Source organism: Anomaloglossus baeobatrachus, chromosome 6, assembly GCF_048569485.1.
Source record: "Anomaloglossus baeobatrachus isolate aAnoBae1 chromosome 6, aAnoBae1.hap1, whole genome shotgun sequence".
NCBI classification, from domain to species: Eukaryota; Metazoa; Chordata; class Amphibia; order Anura; family Aromobatidae; genus Anomaloglossus; species Anomaloglossus baeobatrachus.
The window spans coordinates 542,845,289-542,871,386 of NC_134358.1; the positions used below are offsets into that span (position 1 = coordinate 542,845,289).

Genomic DNA, 26,098 nt, shown 5'->3' on the forward strand with positions numbered 1-26,098 from the left:
GTTTTATGAATGCTGAACTCTTTATAACCCTGCACACACCACTGATTGGCAGCTTTGTATGTACACTGTGCATAGGTAAAAAGCTGCCATTCTGTGAGGGCGGAGTTATACAGAGGTCATGAATATATAGCACTACATGGCAGCAGGTTTACTAGTCCTCTAGTGATAATCTACTGCTGATTAATCTGTGATTTTTATGAAAACTACAGTAAGGAGCCCAATAAGTGACACTTTTGGAATCAGGGTCTCTTTTTCTTCATTATGGTCATGCTAGGTATGGGGGAATACCAGACAAATGGCAAAAGGGGGGGGGACCCTGTCTCTAGGAAGGAGGAAAGATGTTGACCCCTGGTAAAAGCTACCGCTGGCCCTTGGCTTCCCTGACGTTCTCAAATAGGTTCCTCACCTATATGCCCATCATGATACCCAGGCCATGGCTGATCCTGAAATAGATACAAAAAACATGCCACACCCTATTTGTATCTAATGATGGGTTTGAACCCTTCTTGAGCACCCATAATTCCAAGTGTGTCATAAACCTTATTCTGCTTGACCCTGAAATAGGCCCTAGGTAGTGACCGGACAGCATGAGCACTAGTCATCCCCACTAAGACACCCAAAGAGCACACAGGTAAAACAAACAGGGGAATGCAACTGGACAACTTACCTGCAGGATGACTTTGCAAGAACAACAGCAACATACAACGTGTTAGTACAGGCGATATCAAGCCGACTGCTTGCTTCCTGGACAGCATAGGAGTAAACTCTATCACCTGCAACAAACCAAGGGGAAATGCAGGTATATGTAGACACATGGAGTGGGGATAAGGATTTACTGCTGAATTGCCAAGATATCTGCAGGGTCCTAAAGGGAAAGAGTTAACCCTAACAGGGAAGATACATAAAACTCCATTCACACCAAGGAAGAAATAATGGAATATCAAGGAGCTGTTTGTGCAGCTAAAAGCAGCGACCTTCTGCAGCCGGACACCACAAAGAAAGACTTAACCTTAACAGGGAAGATATATAGAACTTCATTCATACGAAGGAAGAAAGAATGGAATATCAAGGAGCAGTTTGTGCAGTCAAATGCAGCGACCTTCTACAGCCGGACACCACAGGGTTGTCTGTCACCCGTCACACACTCATGACAATTGTGCCGCCCTCACAAACCTGGTGACAGATTATCTTCAAGAGGCGCAGAAACCTCTTAATGAATTTGGTGGAATTCTTCATCAAAACGCTTGTTCAAAATATCAGATCTTGATGAATCTGCCCCACAGTCTTCAGTAAAAGTTAAATGATGAGAGGAGAGGGGTGGCGGGTAGGAGGGAGATGAAGCTGCATGGAATGATTGGTTCTGAATATAGTAGGAAAGTGTCCCATTAGTGGTAACTATTTTTTTTCTGCTCTTTAGAGATCTGTCAGAAGAAAACTAATATTGTCAAACATTATTATAGTTTCTCCTTGGCGGCTCCTTCTCCTATGAAACAAATATCAGCAGGAAACTTTGTTCCACAATGCTTAGCATGCATATATATATGGAAAGCAATTCCCACGAGATGTATTTGTGTAGAATGACATACTGCGTTTGAAATGCATAGTACCCACATCGCTAATAGCTCATCTCGGCATCGGGTTCGCACCGTAAAGATTAGCTCCTCAGAGTTCACATAAATTAATGATGTCTTGGGGAATTGTCTTCAAAAGAAGCAATTAATGTTTGCACACAGTCATTGTTAATTCATATACAGTGTTGGTATTAACCGGGACTATAGACAAAATCCATCCTATTTCCAGCTTCCTTTACCTACCGGCGGTTTTCATAATGACTCTCCATATCTGACGACTGCTGTGTCATAAATTTCGTGGTATTTCGGTTTGTAAATGTTAACAAAAAATACAAAGTATCCTGGGATTTTTGCCGCTTTTGATGTCTGGTATATTAATAATAAATGAGAACAACAGAAAAATAGCTGCTGCTGCATAAATCACCCATCACGGCGCGCATCGTACCTTCTGCATGCGCTGGCACAATATGGGGGGGAGGGGGGAGATGGGGCTGGATGCAAAATGTATAGGGCAACTCCAACCCGATATAACCATTATGCCAATGTCCGTGGGGAGAATTACACATATATTCCGGTGTTGGCAAATAAATGTCAGTGTTTGTGTTCTAAGCAGTTATACAATTTTACTAAAAACTTTTCATATGAATTCCTTGTAGATTTCAAACTTAATCTTTGGGAAAAACGCCAAAGGGCTGTAACACGTGGCCTCCCTCCCACCTGGCGTCTATCCTTTCTACACCCTATATCTACATATAAATAAATACAGTGTGTATATATATGTATAATCTATACAGGGTGGTCCAAAAGTAGGTGGACACTAGGTGTAACAGGGTTACGAAGACGGAAATTTATCAAACATGGTGTAAAGTGAAACTGACTCAGTTGCCCTTAGCAACCAATCAGATTCCACTTTTCATTCTTCACAGACTCTTTGGAAAATGAAACGTGGAATCTGATTGGTTGCTAAGGGCAACTGAGTCAGTTTCACTTTACACCATGTTTGATAACCCTATTACACATACTGTCCACCTACTTTTGGACCACCCTATGTGTGTGTGTGTGTGTGTGTGTGTGTGTATATATATATATATATATATATATATATATATATATATATATATATATATATATATATATATATATTTTTTTTTAATTATATATATATATGTATATATATATATATGTGTGTGTGTGTGTGTGTGTGTGTGTATATTATATATATATATGTATATTTAATAAGAAAAAATATATATATATTTTTATTATATATATATATATATGTGTGTGTGTATATTTTATATATATATATATATATATATATATATATGCATATATATATATATATATATATATATATATATATATATATATAATGTGTGTGTGTATATTATATATATATATATATGTATATATATATATATATATATGTATATATATATATAGTGTGTGTGTGTATATATAGATATATATGTGTGTGTGTGTATATGCGTGTGTATATATATATATATATATATATATATATAATGTGTGTGTATATATATATATATATATTACAGACCAAAAGTTTGGACACACCTCCTCATTCAAAGAGTTTTCTTTATTTTCATGACTCTAAAAATTGTAGATTCACATTGAAGGCGTCAAAACTATGAATTATAACATGTGGAATGAAATACTTAAAGTGTGAGACAACTGAAAATAGGTCTTATATTCTAGGTTCTTCAAAGTATCCACCTTTTGCTTTGATTACTGCTTTGCACACTCTTGGCATTCTCTTGATGAGCTTCAAGAGGTAGTCACCGGAAATGGTTTTCCAACAGTCTTGAAGGAGTTCCCAGAGATGCTTAGCACTTGTTGGCCCTTTTGCCTTCACTCTGCGGTCCAGCTCACCCCAAACCATCTCGATTGGGTTCAGGTCTGGTGACTGTGGAGGCCAGGTCATCTGGTGTAGCACCCCATCACTCTCCTTCTTAGTCAAATAGCCCTTACACAGCCTGGAGGTGTGTTTGGGGTCATTGTCCTGTTGAAAAATAAATGATGGTGCAACTAAACGCAAACCGGATGGAATAGCACGCCGCTGCAAGACACTGTGGCAGCCATGCTGGTTCAGTATGCCTTCAATTTTGAATAAATCCCCAACAGTGTCACCAGCAAAGCCCCCCCCCCCCCCCCCCACACCATCACACCTCCTCCTCCATGCTTCACGGTGGGAGCCAGCTATGTAGAGTCCATCCGTTCACCTTTTCTACAAAGACACGGTGGTTGGATGCAAAGATCTCAAATTTGGACTCCTCAGACCAAAGCACAGATTTCCACTGGTCTAATGTCCATTCCTTGTGTTCTTTAGCCCAAACAAGTCTCTTCTGCTTGTTGCCTGTCCTTAGCAGTGGTTAACACTTAAGGGGTTAAATGAGACATTAACAAAAGACCTATTTTGGGAATTTGGGTTTTTATATTATATTTATGATAATTTGGTTAAAGTATTTTTTTTTCCATTTTCTATATTGCTTTGTATATTAAAAAAAAATCTAAAATTTTGCGATTTTAACTTTTGGCTCAATATTACACTGATACTTCTTGTTGTACGAGATAACAAGTCAGCTCAATCTCATCGTCATAGGATAATGACTGCTAACGACCTCTGCATTCACACATGGCTTATCTACTCCTGCAAGATGACTTAGGGGTGCTTCACACATAGCGAGATCGCTACCGAAATCGCTGCTACGGCACGGTTTTGGTGACGCAACAGTGACCTCATTAGCGATCTCGCTGTGTGTGACACTGAGCAGCGATCTGGCCCCTGCTGTGAGATTGCTGCTCGTTACACACAGCCCTGGTTCGTTTTCTTCAAAAGCGCTCTCCCGCTGTGACGCACACATCGCTGTGTGTGACAGCGAGAGAGCGACGAAATGAAGCGAGCAGGGAGCAGGAGCCTGCATCTGGCAGCTGCGGTAAGCTGTAACCAGGGTAAACATCGGGTAACCAAGGTGGTTACCCGATATTTACCTTAGTTACCAGCCTCCGCAGCTCTCACGCTGCCGGCTCCGGCTCTCTGCACATGTAGCTGCAGTACACATCGGGTTAATTAACCCGATGTGTACTGTAGCTAGGAGAGCAAGGAGCCAGCGCTAAGCAGTTTGCGCGGCTCCCTGCTCTCGCGGTTATGATCGCTGCTTCGGCTGCTGTGTTTGACAGCTAAGCAGCGATCATAACAGCGACTTACAAGGTCGCTGTTACGTCACAGAAAATGGTGACGTAACAGCGACCTCGTTGTCGCTTAGTGTGAACCAGCCCTAACAACTCCTCTATATTTTAGATAACACAGGATCTACCATTCACAATAGGTGATATCACAGCTCATCTCCTCCACCTGTACAATGACTGATAACACCTCTATATACAGTAGATAACACAGGATCCACCATTGACAATAGGTGATGTCACAGCACACCTTCTCCTTTCCCTTCTGTACAATGACTGGTAGTAACACCTCTATATACAGTTGTGACGCCCCAGGGCAATTGCATACTCGGTCCCGAGCGTGTGGTGAACAGGGGAGTTGTGGTCGCGGCCGATACCCGGTTCCGTGACCCCGGGGGTTGATCAGAAAAAGGGCGAAAAAACAATGGAAAAGTAAAATAAATAAGAGTTTTTGACTATGAAACTTGCGGGTTGCGGCTATTTTGTAGGAGCCGCCGCTGCGTGATCTTCCTGGGGCGGGTAGTATAATGCAGCTCAGATGTTCTGGCCCTCCGCAAGTAGGGCTAGGCCCTGGAAGAGGATGATGATGGTAGTAGTAGTGCAGTGTGCGCTGATGATGCACCAATGTAGAAAGGATTCAAGTCACGCAGTTTAAACTTTTTGTTAGGCTACGTGCGCACAGTGCATTTTTCGCGCCATGTTTGCGCATTTTTCAGGTTCGTTTTTGGGCTCAAAACTGCATGACTTTGCTTCCCCAGCAAAGCCTATGAGTTTTCATTTTTGCTGTCCGCACACAGCTTTTTTTTTTTTTTTTAGCTGCGTTTTTGAGCTGGAAAAAAAAATGGTCATGTCAATTCTTTTCTGCTATTTACTGCATTGGGAAAACGCAGCAAACCACAGAGATAAAAAACGCAGCAAAACGCAACTAAAAACGCACCGAAATGTGGCAAAAACGCATACGTTTTTACTGATGTGTTTTTGCCACGGGTGCGCTTTTGTGCATTTTTAGCCGCCAAAAACGCTACATCTTTTTAGTCACAAAAAATGGCAAGGTGCGTGTGGAGACACGGGGCTCAGTGGGTGCTCTCGTCCACTAAAACCCGCCGCCTTTAGAAAGACGGCGTGGCTCAGGGCTCATCCCAACTGAACGCCGGCCTCCTTAACCGTGGGCGTAACACTACTCAGACAACACAGGGTGAGGGAACCACAATAATTAGACTTTATTGGATCCCCAAACAATTAACGGCACATAACACATAACCAGCAAAACACACAAATGTAACAGGCAACAGAGTCTCACCCTTCCGCTGGCTCACCAGGGATTTAGAATGTCCATGCCTCACAGGTTCCAGGGCTACTTACTCCAATCCAGCAGCACCCCGCTTTCGGCGGGCACCCACCGTGACTAGAATAACGCCAGATTTAGGAAGCTGTCTGAGGTCTGCAAAGTCTGTACCAGGTGAATGAACTGTCCCAACCTGAGTGTCCTCCTTAGGTAGTCCTGGAATGATGTTGCAATCCTGTCAGCCGGAGTCGAAATCCCTAGGCTGTGGATATGGTCTCCAACCAGAACCAGAGTCCCTAGATTGAAGCCATAAGAAATCCTGATCCTCTAGTCAGCTCCGAGGAGCTTAGACTGGATCCATCAGCATCCATCAACAACCTTCATCCACCCTGGTGGCTTAAAGAAGTCCCTTTTATAGCCACAGCCTTCCACTTGGATAAACTGCGTCCTCATCGATTGGTTGGACAAGATTGCTTCTCCCATTGGATGAATTTCAAGCTGCATGGATAATGTTCATTTAAATGATGTGCATAGAAAGACTCAGTATATCTACATGGAGTCGGCAAGTCACCGACTAGACAATGGCTACTAAGGTAATTACATTATCAATACACAGCTACAATACAATGATTACTGGAAAAGTCTGGAGAGCAATAGCTAAGCAAACATGACTTAGCACACATAAGAACAATAGTCTGGCTGAATGTTAAGAAACTTTAACCCATGAGAGTCCATGTCGTCACAGTGTGCACATAGCCTTACTCATTGTTCTGGTACCAGTGCCCTGGTGGTGCTGGTTTTCAGGTGTTCCCTCACCGTTTGTTCCCAGTGCCAGTTGGTGACCTGGTGAGCTGTCCTCCGTGCACACTTTAGTAGTCGATGGGTGCCCGTGGCCTAAAGCTTCCTGGGATCCCCTCCATTTCACAGTCTTTAACCGTATAGCAGGCAGCCTGGACAATTAAATGGGCCGTACTCCTGTCCCTGTCCCCAGGTCCCCTCCTTGCTGCTTTGCTCCGGACACTCAGGTTGGTGAGGGACCCTGATGATCCCTCACCTGGCAGATTTTGCAGGTAGCTTGAAGTGTACTCCCGTTCAAGGGTTCTGCTCCACGCCTGTGCTGAGTTCTGTGTGTCCTGATCCCGCACGTCTCTGGCAACCCTGGGTTCCTTGAGCACTGGTTCCTTACTTCACAGGAACCCCCTCCTCCTTTTGCGCTCCAGTTCTTTCTTCAGGTTTGAACACCTAGGACTACTGTCCTATAACACTTCACTTCTTTGTCTCACTTCTGACTCCCTCAGAGTCTCTCTCCAACAACAACTCAACTTTTCTCCTCCCGCCAACTCCCCCACCTAGCAACTAACCCCAGTCCCTTTTTGGGTCTCTCCCTAGCAGATTGGATGTTTACCAACCAATAGGTGGCCATCCTTTAACACTAGAACTACTGGACTCGTGACACCTATATAGAAATACATGGTGCAAAGTAGTCAAAATGACTACCTCAGTAGTTCTAGTGTTAAATCTGTCTCTAGGAAGTTTTCCCAGGTTGGACATGGGGTTTAGTGTATGTGTGATGGTGTTGGTGTGTTTACCGGCACTGGTATTCCAGGGTTTGGTTTGTCCACAGGTTACATATTTTGTGGCACCTGATACCTCAGGGGTGCTACATTGTAGATACACAGGATCCATCATTTAAAATAGATGAAATCACAGCTCACCTCCTCCTGTACAATGACTGATAACACCTCTATATACAGTAGATAACAGAGAATCCACCATTCACAATAGATGATATCACAGCTCACCTCCTCCTCCACCTGTACAATGACTGATAACACCTCTATATACAGTAGATAATACATGATCCACCATTCACAATAGGTGATGTCACAGCTCACCCCCTCCTTCTCCTGTACAATGACTGATAACCCCTCTACATATAGTAGATACACAGGATCCTCCATTCACAGTAGATGATGTCACAGCTCACCTCCTCCTGCTCTCTTAGTGATTTTTGCATATATTACAGGGGATGTCTAAAAAACTCTCTCTTATAGATGTCAATGAGTTAGATCCAATCTATTTCTGCCTGTGGTCCACGTAGCTCTAAATTGTGGTAGCAGAAGCTCAGTCAAGATGGCCGCCCACATAATCATGTACCAAAACGAGAATAAAAAAAATCTACAATTAGAAAATCCAATCAAATTGCAATAAAACTTGTGTTTCACTGTATTCACTCTATGATTTTAATGAATACATACTAATATGTTATATATTACCTACAAATATATTCTGATACCATGAAGTTTACATTAATGGATGTCGGGAGTTTATTGACTCGTCTGTGCAATATGGCGGCTGTTGTCTTTCTATTGTTCCCCGCCATGTGTTCACTCGGCAGAGCTATCTTGTCTTATTTTATCAGTCCGACCGCCGGCAAATACCGCTGAGGTTTCTGACATATTTCCATAACCCAGTCACAGGGGTCACTCATAAAAACGTGATTATAACCTCAGCCGCGTGTACACAGCGAGAGTGGACTGGATCCGTAATATTAGGGGGTTTGTAGATGTTGGAATGATAACACGAAGTGGTTTCCTAATATTTATGGTCATTTAGGATTTTTTGGGGGCCTCCATGTCCTCTCGTTATGGTGGATATGGACACATTAAAAACGATGGCTAGGACATTATACAGTGACTTGTGTCAAATATTGATGACCCAATGCGGAATAATTCATCACATATATATTTTAAGCTCAGTGTCGATGTTGGATGTATACCAGAGACTGAATGTGTTATTCAGAAGGTTTGGTTTCAGGTCTTTCTTGATGACCTTGTGGCCCATAGTCCCTTCTAAAAGTGACCTGTGCTTTTTTTATTTCTCAGTTGGCTACCGAGGTCTTGGAAGGGCTGCTGGAAGAAGATGATGAAGTGATACAAGTAAGTACATCCGTGTGGATAAAGAGATGTGGAGGCCACTCATTGTTTGTACCTGTGTAATCCATCACTGTCCAATATCATATTCCCAACCATCTATCTGTGATCCCCACCACTGTCCTATATTCTGGTTTTATGTCATAGTCCCTATCATTCCTTCATTATTCTCAACACTATCCCATGTGTTAGTCCAAAATTTTCCTCTATTTTTCCACCCACTGTCCCATGTTCTAGTCCCATCCTCCTCTAAATTATTCTCACCACTTTCCAATGCCTTCATCCAAACCTGTTCTCTATTATCCCCAACGCTGTCACTTAGTGCTAACTTCCCCTTCATTGTTCTCCGAACATTCCCTCCTTTATTCCTAACACTATTCCATGCATTAGTCCAAATTTTTCCAACCACTGTCCCATGTCTTAGTCCCATCCTCCTCTTCGTTATTCTCACTACTGTCAATGTCTTCATGCAAATCCCACCTCTGTCCTATATCATCCCCACCACTGTCCCGTAATCCTAACTTCTCGTTCATTATTTTCCCAACATTTCCTCCATTATTCTTAACACTATCTCATATGTTCGTCCAAATTTTTCCTCAATTTTTCTAACCACTGTCCCATGTCATAGTCCCATCCTCCTCTTTGTTATTCTCATCACTAACCAATGTCTTCGTCCAAACCTGTTCTCTATTATCCCCAACTCTGTCACTTAGTGTTAACTTCCCCTCGATTGTTCTCCGAACATTCCTTCCTTTATTAACACTATCCCATGCATTAGTCCAAATTTTTCTAACCACTGTCCGTGCCCTAGTCCCATCCTATTCTTCATTATTCTCACCACTGTCCAATGTCTTCGTCCAAATCTGTCCTCTATTGTTCCCACCTCTGTCCTATATCATTCCCACCATTGTCCCTTAATCCTAACTTCTCGTCTATTATTTTCCCAATATTTTCTCCATTATTCTTAACACTATCTTATATGTTAGTCCAAATTTTTCCTCAATTTTTCCAAGCACTGTACCATGTCATAGTGCTATCCTCCTCTTCGTTATTCTCACCACTGTCCAATGTCTTCGTCCAAACCTGTCCTCTATTATCCCTACATCTTAACTTAGTCTAAACTTCCCATCCATTATTCTCCAAACATTTCTTCCTTTATTCTTAACCCTGTCCCATGTATAAGTCCAAACTTTCCTCAATTTTTCCAACCACTGTCCCATGTCTTAGTTCCATCTTACTCTTCATTATTCTCACCACTGTCCCATGTCTTTGTCCAGATCTATCCTCTCTTATCTCCACTATTGTCCCCTAGTTCTAATTTCCTGTCCAATATTCTTCCAACATTTCCTCCATTATTATTAACACTATCCCATGTATTAGTCCAAATTTTTCCCCAATTTATCCTAGCCTCATCCTAACTTGTTATTCTTACCACTGTTCAATGTCTTCGTCCAAACCTGTCTTCTACTATCCCCACTTCTGTCCCATATCCTCCTCACCACTGCCCCTTAGTTCTACCTTCCCTTCCATTGTTCTCCCAACATTTCATACATTATTGTTAACCCTATCCCATGTATTAGTCCAAATGTTTCCTCAATGTATCCAACCACTGTTCCATGTCCTAGTCTCTTCCTCCTTTTCATTATTCTCATCATTGTCCCATGTCTTCATCCAAGCCTGTCCTCCTGTTCAGGCAAATAAATTAAGCCATAGATGTCCATAAATTAAGTTATGTGTAATAATGAGAAATAACACAAGAAAAAAAGTATTGAACACAGTTACTGAAATATATTTAATACTTGTACAAAAGTTTTTGTTGTTGATGTCGCATTTGCATTGCTCAGATGTGATTTTGGCCCATTCTTCCACACAAATTTCTTCAAATCCTGAAGGTTCTGGGGGCTCCTTCTATCAACTCTGAGCTTTAGTTTCTTCCATAAAATTTCTATTGGCTACATCTCAGGTGATTGGCTGGGTCATTCTAGCAGCTTTATTTATTTCTCTGAAAACTAAGAATTATTGAGAATTTCATGTAATTGAAGGAAAAATGAAAGGACAAATGTACCAAGACAAACAGCCCCACACCATGATGTTCCCACCTCCGCACTTCACTGTTGTTGGTGTTTGTTGGGTGATTTGCCTTTTGGCCTCAAAACATGGTGTGTATTATGACATCCAAAGAATTCAATTTTGGTCTCATCTGACCAAACTATATTCTCCCAGTATTTCACAGTCTTGTTGTTGAGCAAACTTTAAATGCACTTGAACTTGCTTTTTGTTTAGCAATGGAGTCTTGCGTGGTGGTGGGGGGGTGTGCATTACTTATTTTTTTCTTTGAAACAATTGTACTTGATGATTCCAAGTTTTTCTGTTGCTCTCCACAGGTGGTTTGTACTTCTTGGACAACTCTTCTAATAATTTTTTTCACTCCTCTATCTGTGCGTGGTTTATGGTGAAATTGTTTTTTCTACTTCCGGATTATGACCCAACAGAGCTCACTGGTAATTTCAGTAGTTTAGAAATTCTTCTGTAACTAATGCCACCAGTATGTTTTGCAACAATAAGGGAGGCTTCACATCAGTGGTATACTGCCGCAATGCCGGATCTGTCAGAAATGCGATACAGTTCAATACAGTAGAATCGCGGGAAGATAAGGTCACATGCGGCAGTGGACACATGTGATCTTATCTTCCTGTGATTCCACTGTATTGAACTGTACCGCATTTCTGACGGATCTGGCATTGCGGCAGTATACCACTGATGTGAAGCCGGCCTAAGGTTGCAAAGGTCTCGACACAGCTCACTGGTTTTACCCATCATGAGATGTTTCTTGTGTGGCACCTTGGTAATGAGACTCCTTTTTATAGGTCATCAGTTGAACCAGCTGATATTATTTTTCACTAAGTGGCAGGATTGCTTTCTAATTACTGATAGATTTTAGCTGGTGTCATGACTATCCATGGCTTTTTGCATCTCTCTTTCTTAATGAGTTCATTGCTTTTTCCTTGTGTCATTCCTTATTATTACACATAACTTAATTTCTGGACATCTATGATTCTATATTTTTTCCTGTGTGCATTGGATGGGTTGTTTCCGACATCTGGTGAGAACTTCATGTCGATATCATCTTTAGAAATATATTTACCGTACTTAGTAAATTGGTGATGTGTTCAAGAACAAAACCAGATGGTACTCTCTTCTTCCAGCGCCGGCTCTCCGCTTTTAATCTGGTTTCTGTATTTTTGGCTGCAGTGGTGATGTCACGACTACAGTGCAGATCGCTGCAGCCAATCACTCAGCTTTGTGGCTCTTATAGATGACACAAACCTCAGAGCTCAGTAAATGGCTGCAGCGTTGATGTGCACTAGAGCCTTGACGTCACCCCGCATGGATGTGTCGCGGGCGGAGGGGACGCGCTCGCCACGCTCGGGTCCGGGACTTCTGCTGCTGTTGCTCGGTGGCTCGAGCGGTGGACCAGAACCCGGGGACTCGAGCAGCGCTCCTCACCCGTGAGGGAAAAGGGGGTGGTATGTTTAGGGAGATTGTTCGTGACGCCACCCACGGGACGTGGTGATGATGGCACCACCACTGCTGGTAATGGGGATCCCGGGAGAGATGGTAGGGTGCAGCTAGGATGTTGTCCCCTCCGTGGGTAGGGGGGGTTGGTGATCCCGGGGCCCGGTGGTGTAACGGGGAGGCTGGATGGCTGGGGTGCAGGGTTGCAGGGACAGTGCGGCGCGGTGCCGGATGGCACTGGTGTACTCACTCAGACAATCACTGACAGAGTCGTTGATAAACCAAAAGCGGCCGGATAGACGGGTCCCGCAGCCGGCTGTAGTGGTGTTGTTGTGCTCTCCCCGGACGGCTGATGGTGGCTGTCTTTCCCTGCACCTGTGAAGATATTCTTGACTCCTGTGGTTGCCCACCGGTAGTCCGCTCCCCGGCGTATAGGTGCCGTAGGAGCCCGTTTTGCCCGCAGGCGCTGGCCCTTGGATCTCTAGCTTGTGGAGGTGGCTGTATATCCTCTCTGGGTGGACTGTTGCCTTCAATCGGGACTTGGTTGTTAGGAAACCCCTGGGGTTCCTGTCAGATTCGGATTTGACTATTGACGGCGGCTCCAAGCCTGGTGGGGGTCCGATGGCCCTGCCTGTGTGCTTAGCTTCACTCCGTTCCCCGGTCCGGTACCGGCGGGCCGACGCCCGACCCCGGTCCTTACGGCTCTGCAGAGTTCCACCAACTCCTGCAGACGGCAACCACCGTCTGCCAACCTTGCTGTCAGTGCCTGGGCTCCAACCCAGACACTTGCAGTTCGTGATCTCCTACTTTCACCTCCAGGACTCAACTAAACTTTTCTCGCCTCCAAGCCTGTGAACTCCTCGGTGGGTGGGACCAACCGCCTGGCTCCGCCCCACCTGGTGTGGACATCAGACCCTGGAGGGAGGCAACAAGGATTTTTGATTGACTGTTGTAACTGTCTAGGGTGGGGGGGGTGTATGTTGGTACAGTATGTATGTGACTACCTGGCTAGTCCAGGGCGTCACAGATGCAGCAGCGGAGTGTGAGTACCCGCTGGCTTTATTTTAGATAGTTGGGGGACCACTTTTTTTTTTTTTTTTAAAGTGGAAGACCCCTTTAACAAATATACAATCAATTACAAACCGGTTTATCCTCGGCCTCTGCCTGTGAAGCACAAGCTCCTTTAAAGCGATCTTTACACCCTGCACCAAATAGGCTCCATTCTCTGCAAATTGTCTGTATGTATAATGTTCTGCTTCAAGAAATCCACCGCCAAACCAGTCAATGGCTTTTTATTTTTTCATTTACTCTTATTTTGGGAGAGCACTTCAGCACATTATTCCTGATCGTACCTTACAAGCCGGCCGTTTTCACACATTCATCTTCATTTAAAGCATATTTTCCCCAATCTAACGACAGTGGTTTTTCGCAGAATAACACTTATTTCTGTAATAATACGTTACATGCGGAAAGTCCCGGCTCCTGTGCCTCATTGTGCTTCACCGTCTCTCTGCTCCTGTGTTCCTATATTGCTCTTTATGCCACAAATTCTGTTTGTAATCACAGAAATGGCACCAAACAAGAGACAAAACAGAAAAAAAATGAATTATAAAAAAGTATCTGTATTTTATCATCCATAGATGTAAGGATGGGTGGTCTGCACAAGACCCCCCCCCCAACTGTTCTTTTTAGGATCTAATTGCAGCACTTAAAGGGTTGTTCTAAACCTAGACCCCTCCACAGTTTCATGGTTCCTTGCTTGCCAGGGAGGCCGTTGAACAATGGCGATTGATAGTTTGGACTGACATCATGGGCAAATCGCTGGCTGTGCTGCAAGAGCGACTGCGTGCTGCAAGAGGAGCGCAGGGGGACCAAACCTGGAAGCTCTATCACAAAGAAGCGCTATGCTCATTTCTTCGTAGACTTGCCACCACTGATAGACTGCAGAGGTGGCCGGTAACTGCAAGTAAATAAGTAAATGCAAAGTTGCTTGTTTTTACATACATTTTGCAATATGTAATTTTTTTTTAGGGCTCATTTCCAAATGTGTTTTGAACAGACGAGTGCAAACCGATAAAACATCAGATTGCACTCGCACCAGTGCAAAACTATGGGGCACTGTCCATATATATGCATCTGCATGAGAAAAGAATCTCAGCATGCTGCGTTTGGCAGTGTGTCTCGGCTCACTCGCACCCATACAAGTCTATGGGTGCGTGTAAAACATCAGACTGCACGCGGTTGACATCCAAGTGCAGTCAGATACACGCACAGGCTGACCATGGAGAAGATGGAGAGATCATGCCTTCCCTCTCCTCCGCAGCTGTGATCCAATCGCAAGATCGGATCACAGTTGCATGACACTCGGCTCACGCTCGCTGCAGAGTAAATCCTCCAGGCTGTGTGCGCTCCCAAACAATTTGATCATACAGGCTGTAATTATTTCCTGTACAATTTTTTATTATTTTTACAAGAACAAAAAACGCGTTTCGACAAACATATGTGGCTCACTGCAGAGCGGAAGCCAAGGGTAATAAATATATCGCAAGTGGGACTGAGGGCTAATGTCGAGTATAACCCTTTAAGAAACCCTGTTTTCCAATATAGAGTAAGGGCCTCTTTCACATGGTGCTGTTATTTGAGAAATTTGCACCAAAATCTGCATGTCCATCCTGAAGTCTGAGATATCTGAAGTGCTGTGGGTATGCTCCTTTTTGTTCTCCTTGCAGATTTGGTGCGGGAACTAATCTGCAGCATGTCAATTACTGGTGTGTTTTTTCCAGTGTTTTGTTTAGCCCTTTCAGCCATTGACGTCACTTCAAAAACCGCATGGAAAAAAAACCGCACCAAAACCCCATGCGTTTTTGGTGCGTTTTTCTGCCAGAAGGGGCAGAACATTTTTGCACCACGTTGTGTGAACGTAGCCTAATAGGACTTATCTAATCATCTTGTCTGGGACCCTTGTGCGGTCTGTATTTGCCCCTGTAGTAACAAATGGGCTCTATCCATTTCAGGTCCAGGATATATACATTTTCTGGACCCTAGATAGTTTTAGTACCGGTAAATATTATAACTTAGGTTACGCTATTGAAGAGACTTATTTTATTTTAGGGAAATACGAGCTTGGAGTACTTTTTTTATCTACATTATTTTATTCTTTTTTATGGTTTCTCCCTTAGTGATACAAAAACCATGACCAGGGTATATTTCCTATATTTCCTCACTGTAGCCCTGTAACACAGTCACTATTGGGGTTTTTTAACTTTCGGCTATTCTTCTCTATCCTTGTGGAAGCCTGCCTCGTTACACTCATTCCCGCTCCTCCATTATTATTCCCTTCCTCTCTAAATGAAAACAACCTGATGGAATAGCCATATTTTTGGAGGTTTCAGGCAGTTTCAGTGGGCCAAGGAGATTTAAGGGTTAAGATTGATAGGCTAGGTCATCAAAGACTGATTGGCCGGGGTCCGACACCCCGCACTCCCACCGGTCAACTGATTTCTGTGCCAGTGGCAGCATCAGGCAAGGGTCTGATACCCAGCACCCCCGTGGATTAGCTGTTCTCGGCCCTGGCGGCCGCGTGACGCCCTGGACACCCAGGGGTCACAGGTTACTACACACACCACATACACCCCCACCCCAGTAAGGTACCACCAGTCAACCAAAAGACCTGATTACCTCCCTCAGAGTCAGACAGGCACACCAGGTGGGCGGAGTCGGGCGGAAAGACACGCCCTCCGAGGAGTCTGCTGGCCTGAGGCAGGAAAAACACAAGCAGAAGGGGTTAGAGAGAGAGGAAGTTAGGAGAGAGGAGAGTGAGGAGCTCAGTTCTGTGTGGGGCTTGGGTTGGAGCCTAGGACTGCAGATCAGTCAGGCAGGCAGACGGTAGTGGCCGCCTGCAGGAGACTGGGAATACGACCAGCGGAACCGTAAGGGACCGGGACAGGGTAATGGCCCGCCGGAACTGAACCGGGGAGATAACTGGATACCGGAGCACCAGGCAGGGTACTCAGACCCCGACTAGGCTATAAGCCACCACCATAGTCAAATCAACGGATTGCGGTCTGGACCTCAGGGGTTCATTCCCACCCAAGTCCCGATTGAAGGCAACAGCCCAACCCGTCCGGATAGTAGCCACCGCCAGAGGCCAGAGATCCAAGGGCCAGCGTCTGCGGGCAAATGGGCTCCTACGACACATACACGCTGGGGAGCGGGCTACCAGTGCCCAGGCACGGTAGCCAAAATCACATAAAGGTGCAGGAGAAAGGCGGACATTACCAACCTATCTGGAGAAACTGCAGCCGGCTGCGGGCCCCGTTCGTCACCCCGTTTACTTTACCAGTGACTCTGTGTGGTTTAATCGTGAGTACACCAGTGCCATCAGGCACTGCACCACGCTGCACCGCAACCCTGCCCCTGCACCCCGGCCTTCACCACCGGGACCAACATCCCCTACCCACGGAGAGGTCAACACCTAGCTGCGCCCCTACACCGCTCCCGGGATTCCCCGTACCTTTACCGCAGCGGTGGTGTCCACCATCACCACAACCCGTGGGTGGCGTCACGAACTTTCCCAAAAACAACCACCCCACAACCCCTGCGTGCACCGCCACTATTCCCTTCCAGAGCGACGTGACCCCTGGGTCCGGAGGCGCTCGTTATAAAGCCTTAATTTAGGTTGATGCCATTCATATGATACGCATCTATCCCTTTGACACCTGTATTCCAAATCTAAGATTAAAGACCTTTATCGCATGCGATATCTATATCTACACAAACCAAAGACAACCAGTCATGATGGATGTAGAATTCTGCTTTATTTGGGGAAGTAAAGGGTATAATATACAAAGACCCCTGGCTGAGGGCCAGGGGTGCCTACCGTAATCCTATTGGTTAACTTGCAAAAACAGCTTACATCGAGTAATATATATGTATGCATTTCATAATCTTATATTAAGCTAACTCAGCATGTATTAACATAAAAGTAATGTCTTATGATAAAGTGGAAAGTCCCATGTCTGGATTTACCAGACATGGGTGTGTTTAGATAGAAGAAGCTAAATCAAGGGCTATTTTGTTAGTCCAGCATTTTCTTGATTATATTCAATATGGATTCAATATGTATTTAATCCCATCCATAACAGTCCCCCCTTTTGAAGATAACCAAAAAATCTTTTTCATCAAGTCCATCCATCTGTCCCGGCATGTTCCAGCGTGTCTTTGCGTATACGTTATGCAGGGTATTCCTAAGCTAACCCTATGACTGGGACCCTGTTTATCCCTCATCCCGACGGTAGACCTAAAGGTGGTCAGGGCCGGGCCTCCAGCGTACCCCTATCTCCTAACAGACCCTGATCTGAAATCATCATACCCTGAGATTAAGACTAGGCAAGACACGCTGTATATCAATAGGACAAAACGAATAGACCTGTTCAGCAAATGATCGAAGGGGAAGTAGAAAGCACTGGATGGCAGCAAAGAAACAGTTTCTGTCCCTTAGGTGTCCTCTCGGCCACGTTCCACAGTGGCATACAGGATCTGAGGTGAAGGGGAAGGAGTAGGAGGCGGTGGCGGTCCTCTCATCAGTTCAGACTCATCGGGGCTGGTTGCACTCAGAGCCTCATACTCCTCAGGCGGTGGTGGAAGGTCATCAAAAGCGGCATGCATGGTCATCGTCTCATCCATGGTCTTAGATATCATCCTCCTGATGCATGGAGCCACGCAGCACATGATCAAGATCAACACTGTCAAGACACAGATAAGAATTATTCCTAGTTTAACAAGCGCATCTTGCCACCCTCTCCACCACCCGAACCAAGTGTCCCATTGTTGCGTGCCTGAGTTCTTGGCCAGTTCTTCGGACAAATCAGTGAGGCCTTTTAGAGCTTTAGTTATGCTACCATCGGGGGCAGTATTATTGGGTATGTAAGTACAGCAGTTAGGTCCTATCATTTTACAGACTCCCCCCTTTTCTGCCAGAATCATGTCGAGGGCCATCCTATTTTGAAAGGCCATAACTGAGGTGGGTCCTAGTTGTTCAACAATTCCTTTCAGGGCGTCTCTGGTATAATTTACAAAGCGTTGTTGGTTGTAATACAGGTAGTTTATCCAATCTACATTTTTGTTTACCGTTATTATGGGGACGATTGATTCAAAACCGGCTGCTACTTGATTTCTGGCTTTGAATTCACCCGGCACTCCTCTAGGAACACCAATTGAATCAACATAAACATGAGGGTCAAAGGATCCTTTTATTTCTGATTCCCTTTTTTGTCTGTTTAGGGGCTGGCGTTCCTGAACGGCTTTGTTTACTTCAGGCAACTCAAATATGTGGAATGGCATGAGCACTTTTACTAGGGCACATTGCCCGATCCACGGTACTTGTAAACGGGGTCTTATTTTCATGTCTCCACAAAGCCAGTATACATCGGGTAATTGACTATGTTGATTGGTAAACAGGGAATCATCATAAGGGCCATTGTTTATTTTTATGGTACTGTTACAGAAATTTGGTGGCAGTTTACCTACTGCTAATCCCTGGGCAGTGCGTTCAAAACAGGCATAATTTCCGGGATAGGGGGTGATCCCATGCCCAATCGATTCGTTCCACTGGTAGGGAGGGTACATTTGTGCTACCTTACGGCATCTTTTTAAAAGGGCTGTGGTGTTATTGAAAAGAGACAATATGCAATAAAAACCTTTTTCATCTGTTCTGGGATCTATGGGGAAAGGAACCGTACCCAAGTGAGGCCTAGCTGTGGCACACACAATACATGCTGACCTGTTGTTACTTGTTGCGGTGTACCTCAGCCACTCTAACTAGAGATTTGAGTCTGAATACCCGGTTTCCAGAGCAAGTTTGTCTTCATAGGTCATGTCTGTCATGTATCTTGCCCCTCTCATCAGTTCCCTCATCTGTATATCCCAGGTGTGGTGTGAAGGCTTGTTCACTATGTCTTTGAGCCAAAACTTTCCTGTCGCAGTAGGTACAGGTATGTCCCCATATGTGCTCAGTACATACAGTCCTTGGTCACCTTCAGAGGGATTCTCGATGTTTAAAAACATAGTCATGCACCCATCTATTGGACAGTGAATGTCTGTGTCTTCTCCATCTCTTATGCCCCTCTCTCCCCTGAATCTGCCTTTAGTCAGTGTCATGCGAGCCAGTAAGCTTTTCCCAAACCTGTCTTTGCGTTCTACAGCTTGAGTGGGCATGTATCCCCAGTTTACATTACTGGTGGTCCACCCTACAAAGGACCATTTTTCACAATTTGAACCCCATCCAGTTTCAGCAGTGGTTATACATATGTAATGTGTACCCCGGTGGTGTAGAAGATACTGGTTAGTGGGAGTAGGGCATGGGATCACTACGTCGCAGTAGTCAAACTGATATGAGGTGGAGGGAATGGACACATTAAACCAGAAAGTAACCACCCCATTTTCTCTGGATATTGCCCCTTGGCCAGTCACCACCCCCAAGAAAATGGAATGTAGCAAACTTAGGTAGAAGATGGGAGACAGCCGTCTCCTGCTCCCGGATCCGGCATCTTTTTACAGTGAGATGCGTGGATCCATGTGGGTCTTCCTTCAACTTTAACAGCGGTAGTAGTCGTCAGAAGGACCTGGAATGGCCCGTCGTATCTGGGCTCAAGGGTACGTCTGGTGAATTTCCTGATGAGGACCCAGTCACCTGGTTGGATCTGATGTGAGCCTTCTAGGTCCTGAGGTTCTGGAATGGAAGAGAAAACTCGAGAATGTACTTTAGTCAAATGTTTAGCCAGCTCCACAACAAACTTAGTCAGAGTATCGTACTGCAAGGATAGCTGTTGTGGAAAGTACAACCCTAATCTGGGTGCGCTACCAAACAAGATCTCATAGGGGCTCAACTTGTGGGCTCCTGTTGGGGTGTGTCTGACACTGAACAATGCAAGGGGAAGACTCTCATGCCATGGCTTCCCTGTCTCCTGCGCTGCCTTAAGCATTTTTGCTTTCAGTGTCCCATTTAACCTCTCAACTTTCCCACTACTCTGAGGGTGATACGGGGTGTGTAGAGCCAACTCAGTACCCAAGGCCTGCCATATCTCTTTGGTCAAGTTAGCAGTAAAAGCAGGGCCCTGGTCACTCTCTATGGTCTCCGGGAGTCCATATCTGCACACTATCTCCGTGAGAAGTTTCTTCATCGTTGTCTTTGCGGATTGGTTCTTGACAGGAAACGCTTCTGGCTATCCGGAAAAGATATCTATCACCACCAAGACGTATTCGAATCCTCCTGAGTGAGGCATCTGGATGTGATCTATCTGTATGCGCTGGAAGGGGTACAGAGGCTTGGGTGTACACTTCTGAGGCGTCTTCTCTGTTTTCCCAGAGTTGCATCGAGCGCAGACCAGACATCCTTTCGTGTAGTTCGCTGCTGCAGTGGAAAATCCGGGTGCGTGATAGTATCCTCTCACAAGATTGTGCATCTTCACTTTTGACTGATGTGTAATGCCATGGGCCCATCTGGCCACCATCGGGTAGAGAGCACGCGGAAGGCATGGTTTCCCTTTTTCCAGTATCAGATGCTTCTCATTCTGTACTGCTCCATCTTGGATCCATTTGTCTTTCTCTTCCTTCGAGGCCTACTTCTGAAGAATACGGACCATGTCTTCCCAAGACTTTCCATCTTTCCCCTCTTCTTGTTCTTCAGGATTGGTTAGGGAGCATAACCTGGTCACTTCAGTGACGAGTGCTTGCAGTGCTGCTTCTTTGGCTGTTCTGTCAGCGAGGGCATTTCCCAGTGCTTCCTTTGAGGTTCCCCCAGTGTGGGCCTTGACCTTGATCACCGCGACTGTATCTGGCAATAGCAAAGACTCCATCAGTTCTTTTACGGCCTTGTGGTGGCGTACAGGTGTTCCATTTGTGGTGATGAAGTCCCTCGCCTTCCATATTGGTCCATAATCGTGAGCGATTCCCCATGCATAGCGGGAGTCAGAGTAAATGTTCACCTTCTTTCCAGCCGCCATCTTGCAGGCTTCAGTGAGAGCGCGTATCTCAGCTTCTTGAGCAGACAAGGATGCGGGTAGCGCCTGTGTCATCATCACAGCATCTTCTGTTACCACCGCTATCGCCGTGTGAAACTGCCCCTCTTTATCTGCATATCTTGATCCATCCACAAAGAGGTTTAAGTCAGGGTCTTCTAAGGGTGTATCTTTCACGGTATCGAATCCAGAGGTTTCCTGCCTCATGAGAGCAAGGCAATCATGCTGTGCTATGCCTGAGTCGACTACCTCTTCCACCAAGGTGTCAGAGGTGGGACACTCCCCCCATGGGAGAGGGAGGAGAGTAGCAGGGTTAAGGACCGCACACCGGGAGATGGTCACGTTGTCGGGAAGCAGCAGGGAGCACTGTAGCCGCAAGTGACGAGCGGAAGAGAGATGCTTCGGCTGAGTCTGTGCCAGGATGGCAGTAATGTCATGTGGAGCCTTGATCTTCAACTGATGACCTAAAACGATGTCAGAGGTCTTGTCCAACAGCAGGTGGGTTGCGAACACCGCTCTCATGCAGGATGGTGCTCCTCGGGCGACAGGATCCAGTCTGGCTGAGTAGTATCCAATGGGCCGCTGTCTTCCTCCGTGAGACTGGGTCAAAACCCCCGTTGCATGTCCTGCTTTCTCCATGATGAACAGGCAGAATGGTTTTTGATAGTCTGGCAAACCCAGGGCTGGAGAGGAAGATATGATATCTTTCAGCTTGTAGAATGCATCTATAGCCTCTTCTGTTAAACTGAATGGCTGAGTCTTCAAGCATTCATATAAAGGCTCCATCATCATTGAGGCATTCATTATCCATGCACGACAGTATGACGTCATCCCTAAGTAGGATTGCAGTTGAGTGTGATTTTGGGGAAGTGGTATTTGCTCAACGGCTGACTTCCTATCTGCCGTTAAATGTTTAGTTTGATGCGAGATGCAGTGTCCCAAGAACACGACTTTTTCCTGGCAGAATTGAAGTTTGTTTTTGGAAGCTTTACATCCATTCAGTGCAAGGAACTGTAGCAGGGAGATTGAGTTTTCTCGGGCTTCCTCCAGGGAATCACAGCAGAGGAGAAGATCATCGACATATTGAAGCAGGACTACATTAGGGTGAGTGATCTTCCATGGTTCTAATACATCAGTCATTGCTTGGCTGAACATGGATGGGCTGTTCTGGGCCCCTTGGGGCATCACTGTCCATGCATATTGCTGGCCCTCATGGGTAAAAGCAAAAAGATGTTGACAATCTGCACTTAATGGGACACTGAAGAAAGCATTAGCTAGATCCACTACGGTAAAACAGGAAGCAGTAGATGGGATGCCTGCCAGCAGTGTATGCGGGTTAGGCACCATTGGAGTGTCCAGCACTGTGGCTTCATTCACTGCACGTAAGTCTTGGACCATTCGGTAGGTAGCTGGCTCTCCTTTTCTTGCTTTCTTCTTTACCGGAAACAATGGTGTGTTGCAGGGAGATTTGGTTGGTATGATCGTTCCATTCTTGAGATAGCATTCTAACTGATGAGAAATAGCAGCAGACTGTTGAATTGAGAGAGGGTATTGTGGCTTGCGGGGGAGTAAGGCTCCTGGTTTAAGCTTCACCTCCACTGGTTGGACTGGCAGTCTTCCAACATCTTCTGGACCTTGTGACCAGAGTATATCAGGGACCTGTGATAGCCAGGTGTCAGAGGTGGGCTTCACTTCTTCGGATATACAGAAAAGACCGAACACTTGCGACACTTCATCCTGATCCAGGGGGGTAGTTAAAGAGACGGTACCATCATTGTTGAAGGAGATACGAGCATGCAGTTTCCTGAGCAGGTCTGTGCCTAAAAGATTCACTGGACATGTGTTGGATACCACAAGCTGTGAAAGCATGCTGTGTGTAGGTTGCAGGCTGAGATTCAAGGGACGTGTCATTGGAGTACTTCGGGTGGTTCCATCAATACCCACACATGGGACAACTTCATCTGTGAGACAATCTGGGTCAGGTAAATCTGCATACCTAATGACGCTTCTGGCTGCACCGGTATCCACCAAAAAGGGAATGGATTTCCCTTCTACTTCCACCTGTATGGTAGGAGTAGGACCGCTAGCCTGCTTGGGGGTATGATTGTATAGCAGGTTAAAAGACGGTGGTGGATCCAGCTTGCCAATCTCCTATTGGAGAGGTGGGGGAGGAGGAAGATCAACTGGTGATTGTTGCTGATGGTCTGTGGGACCCCTCACGGGGGGGAGGGTGTCATTGTGCTGAAGTACTGTTCTGCAATATCTTTTGATATGCCCAGATTTTTTACATCTAAAGCAGATGATGTCAGACTTCTTGCGTCCCTGATCCTCTCCAGGTGACTGTGCGAGTAACACATTTGTACGTGGCATAGACTTGGACACTGCCATATTCATCTCAACGCCTCTTGCTATCTGGAAGAGAGTGTCTTGGTCTTTTACCCTGTAATCAGGGGTTACTAGCTGCAGTTGCTTGCGTATGGGCTCTCGGAGACCAGAGACAAAGGATTGTACCCATGTCTGTGTATGGGCTTTCTCTCTATAACTGAACCCCAAATCTAAAAACAACTGATTCAGTCGATGATAGAACTTTTCAACTGTCTCCCCCTTTTCCTGAACCATGTCTTGTAGAGAGATAGACTGGTGTGTAAGACGTTCTTTTGCCCATTCACATAGCCTGTGACAGAACTGTTCCCCCGACTCATATGTCTGCAAATAAGCTGGGGAAGCACCAAACCCCAATTCTAAACCCGACTCCATTACTGGCCAGAAAGAATCTCCAGCTTTAATTTGGGCGAGCCCATATAAATCTGAATATGTGGCAGAGTGAGTTTTCTGGATTTGGCACATCTTTCTATAGAAAGGCATCGGATATAGATCAGGATGAGGAAGGGAATTTACTAAAACTGCCGCCTCCTGTGGCTTCCAAGTCACATACTTGGGGCGTTCTTGTCTGAAACTATCGTGATCATGGTGTAATGCCGTGTGTGGGCTGTCATCCTCAAATAAGGGCAGCACCTGTAATTTTTCTCCTAAGCCAGGGATTGTGGGTTTGGTCTCTACTGGGGACAGTTTCGGTGGTGTGGATGTATCGGCATCGTCATATTCCTGCCCCTCCTCGGTGCCTTCTTCTGCTCCAGCCACAAATAGGCCAGTGGCCTTGTGTCCTACATTTGCTGCTGAAGAGGAACTGGGTGCGGCCCGCCCTGCAATGGCGTCTGCAGAAGCTAGGGAGGCCGGGACAAAGGGCATGCCTTCCCTAGTTACAACAGGAAACAGGGAGGTGGCCTTGTGTGGGCGGGGAGCCCCACACACTGCACAAGTTTCTCGCCAATCAGGATTTTGGGTTTGACAAACTACACAAGTCCAACCCTCTGAGGATGACATATAGGGTGGTGGGCATTGCTTTCTAATGGGCTTGGCCACTTCCTGAGGAGCTATTTTCTGAGCTGGTGCAATATAGAAATATCTACCATCTCTATCCCATTCCTCTTTCCATGCCAATCTTTTAACGTCCTTTGATGTTCTATACCATAGAAACCATGCCTCAGCGTCCATAAGGAGATCTTTATCTTTCAAGATCCCTCGCTTATTTGACAAAACATCTTTCCATTCCTGCTCCTCTAATCTTCCTTTCTTGGCAGTGATTCCTGCCACCTTCAAGAGCGACTTTATGTTTTTAACATACTTCCTTCCTTCTCGTTCGCTTACTAATTCTTCTGCCGTTAACTTGACAGGTGTGGACTGATTAGACCCCATGCTTCAAGAGTACGCGACTTAAAACTAACACGTCAACCTGGATGTCTGATCTGCCGTAATCCACTTCCTCTTCTGGACCAGCGATTATACACATCCACAGAATACACAGAATTTCTACCTCAGTCCACAAACCACAACACAAACGAGCTGTCCTACCAGGAAGAAGTGTCACGTGGCCGATAGATACTAAATTCACCCTCACTATCTCTTACTTCATGTACTAGTAACCTCTGTTCACACTATATACACCTTATTTGAACAAATCCGTCCAGAACATCAATACTCAATGATTAAGTCTAAAATCAAGGGTTTTCCCCAGTATATTCAATTCCTAGGTAAGAATACACTGACATCCACTAAAACAAGACCAATGAGTACAACTTAAACTCACTGCTTAGCAGGAACACCGTACCAGGTAACAGTCAGGGTCAGTCCCCCACTTTTGTAACTTCTACAACACTGCACCTGTACATAGAAAACCCTTCCAAATCTTCTATCCCCGAAGATCAGGTCCATCCAAGGCCTTATCAAACATCAACTATCGACCGGACTTGTCACACACCGGTGTATCTCACAGTATACATAAACAGTTAATTTTTCCAAGTTTCTCCTTCACTCATAGAAGAGACAGGTTCAATATATCAAAGTAGATTCCCGTGACACAACTTCCTCTTTTTGCATAAACCAGTAAGTACGAACAAAGTACATAGAACTTCCTCTTTTTCGCAGCCAGCCTTGCTGCAAACAGTGATTAGAGCGATACCATGTGTCAAAGTCTTAATTATTATTACCGGGTTCAGGAGCTAGGGCTTTGAC

The 26,098-nt window shown here is 45.3% G+C and overlaps 1 protein-coding gene across 1 annotated transcript in view; it reads left to right on the forward strand.

The window, feature by feature from the left end:
• Positions 1 to 26,098, forward strand: part of LOC142243978 (uncharacterized) — a 608,163-nt gene that overhangs the window by 457,762 nt on the left and 124,303 nt on the right. The window contains exon 9 of the mRNA XM_075316165.1: positions 8,946 to 8,999. Coding sequence (XP_075172280.1) covers positions 8,946 to 8,999 — 54 coding nt within the window. The remainder of the gene's footprint in view (positions 1 to 8,945; positions 9,000 to 26,098) is intronic.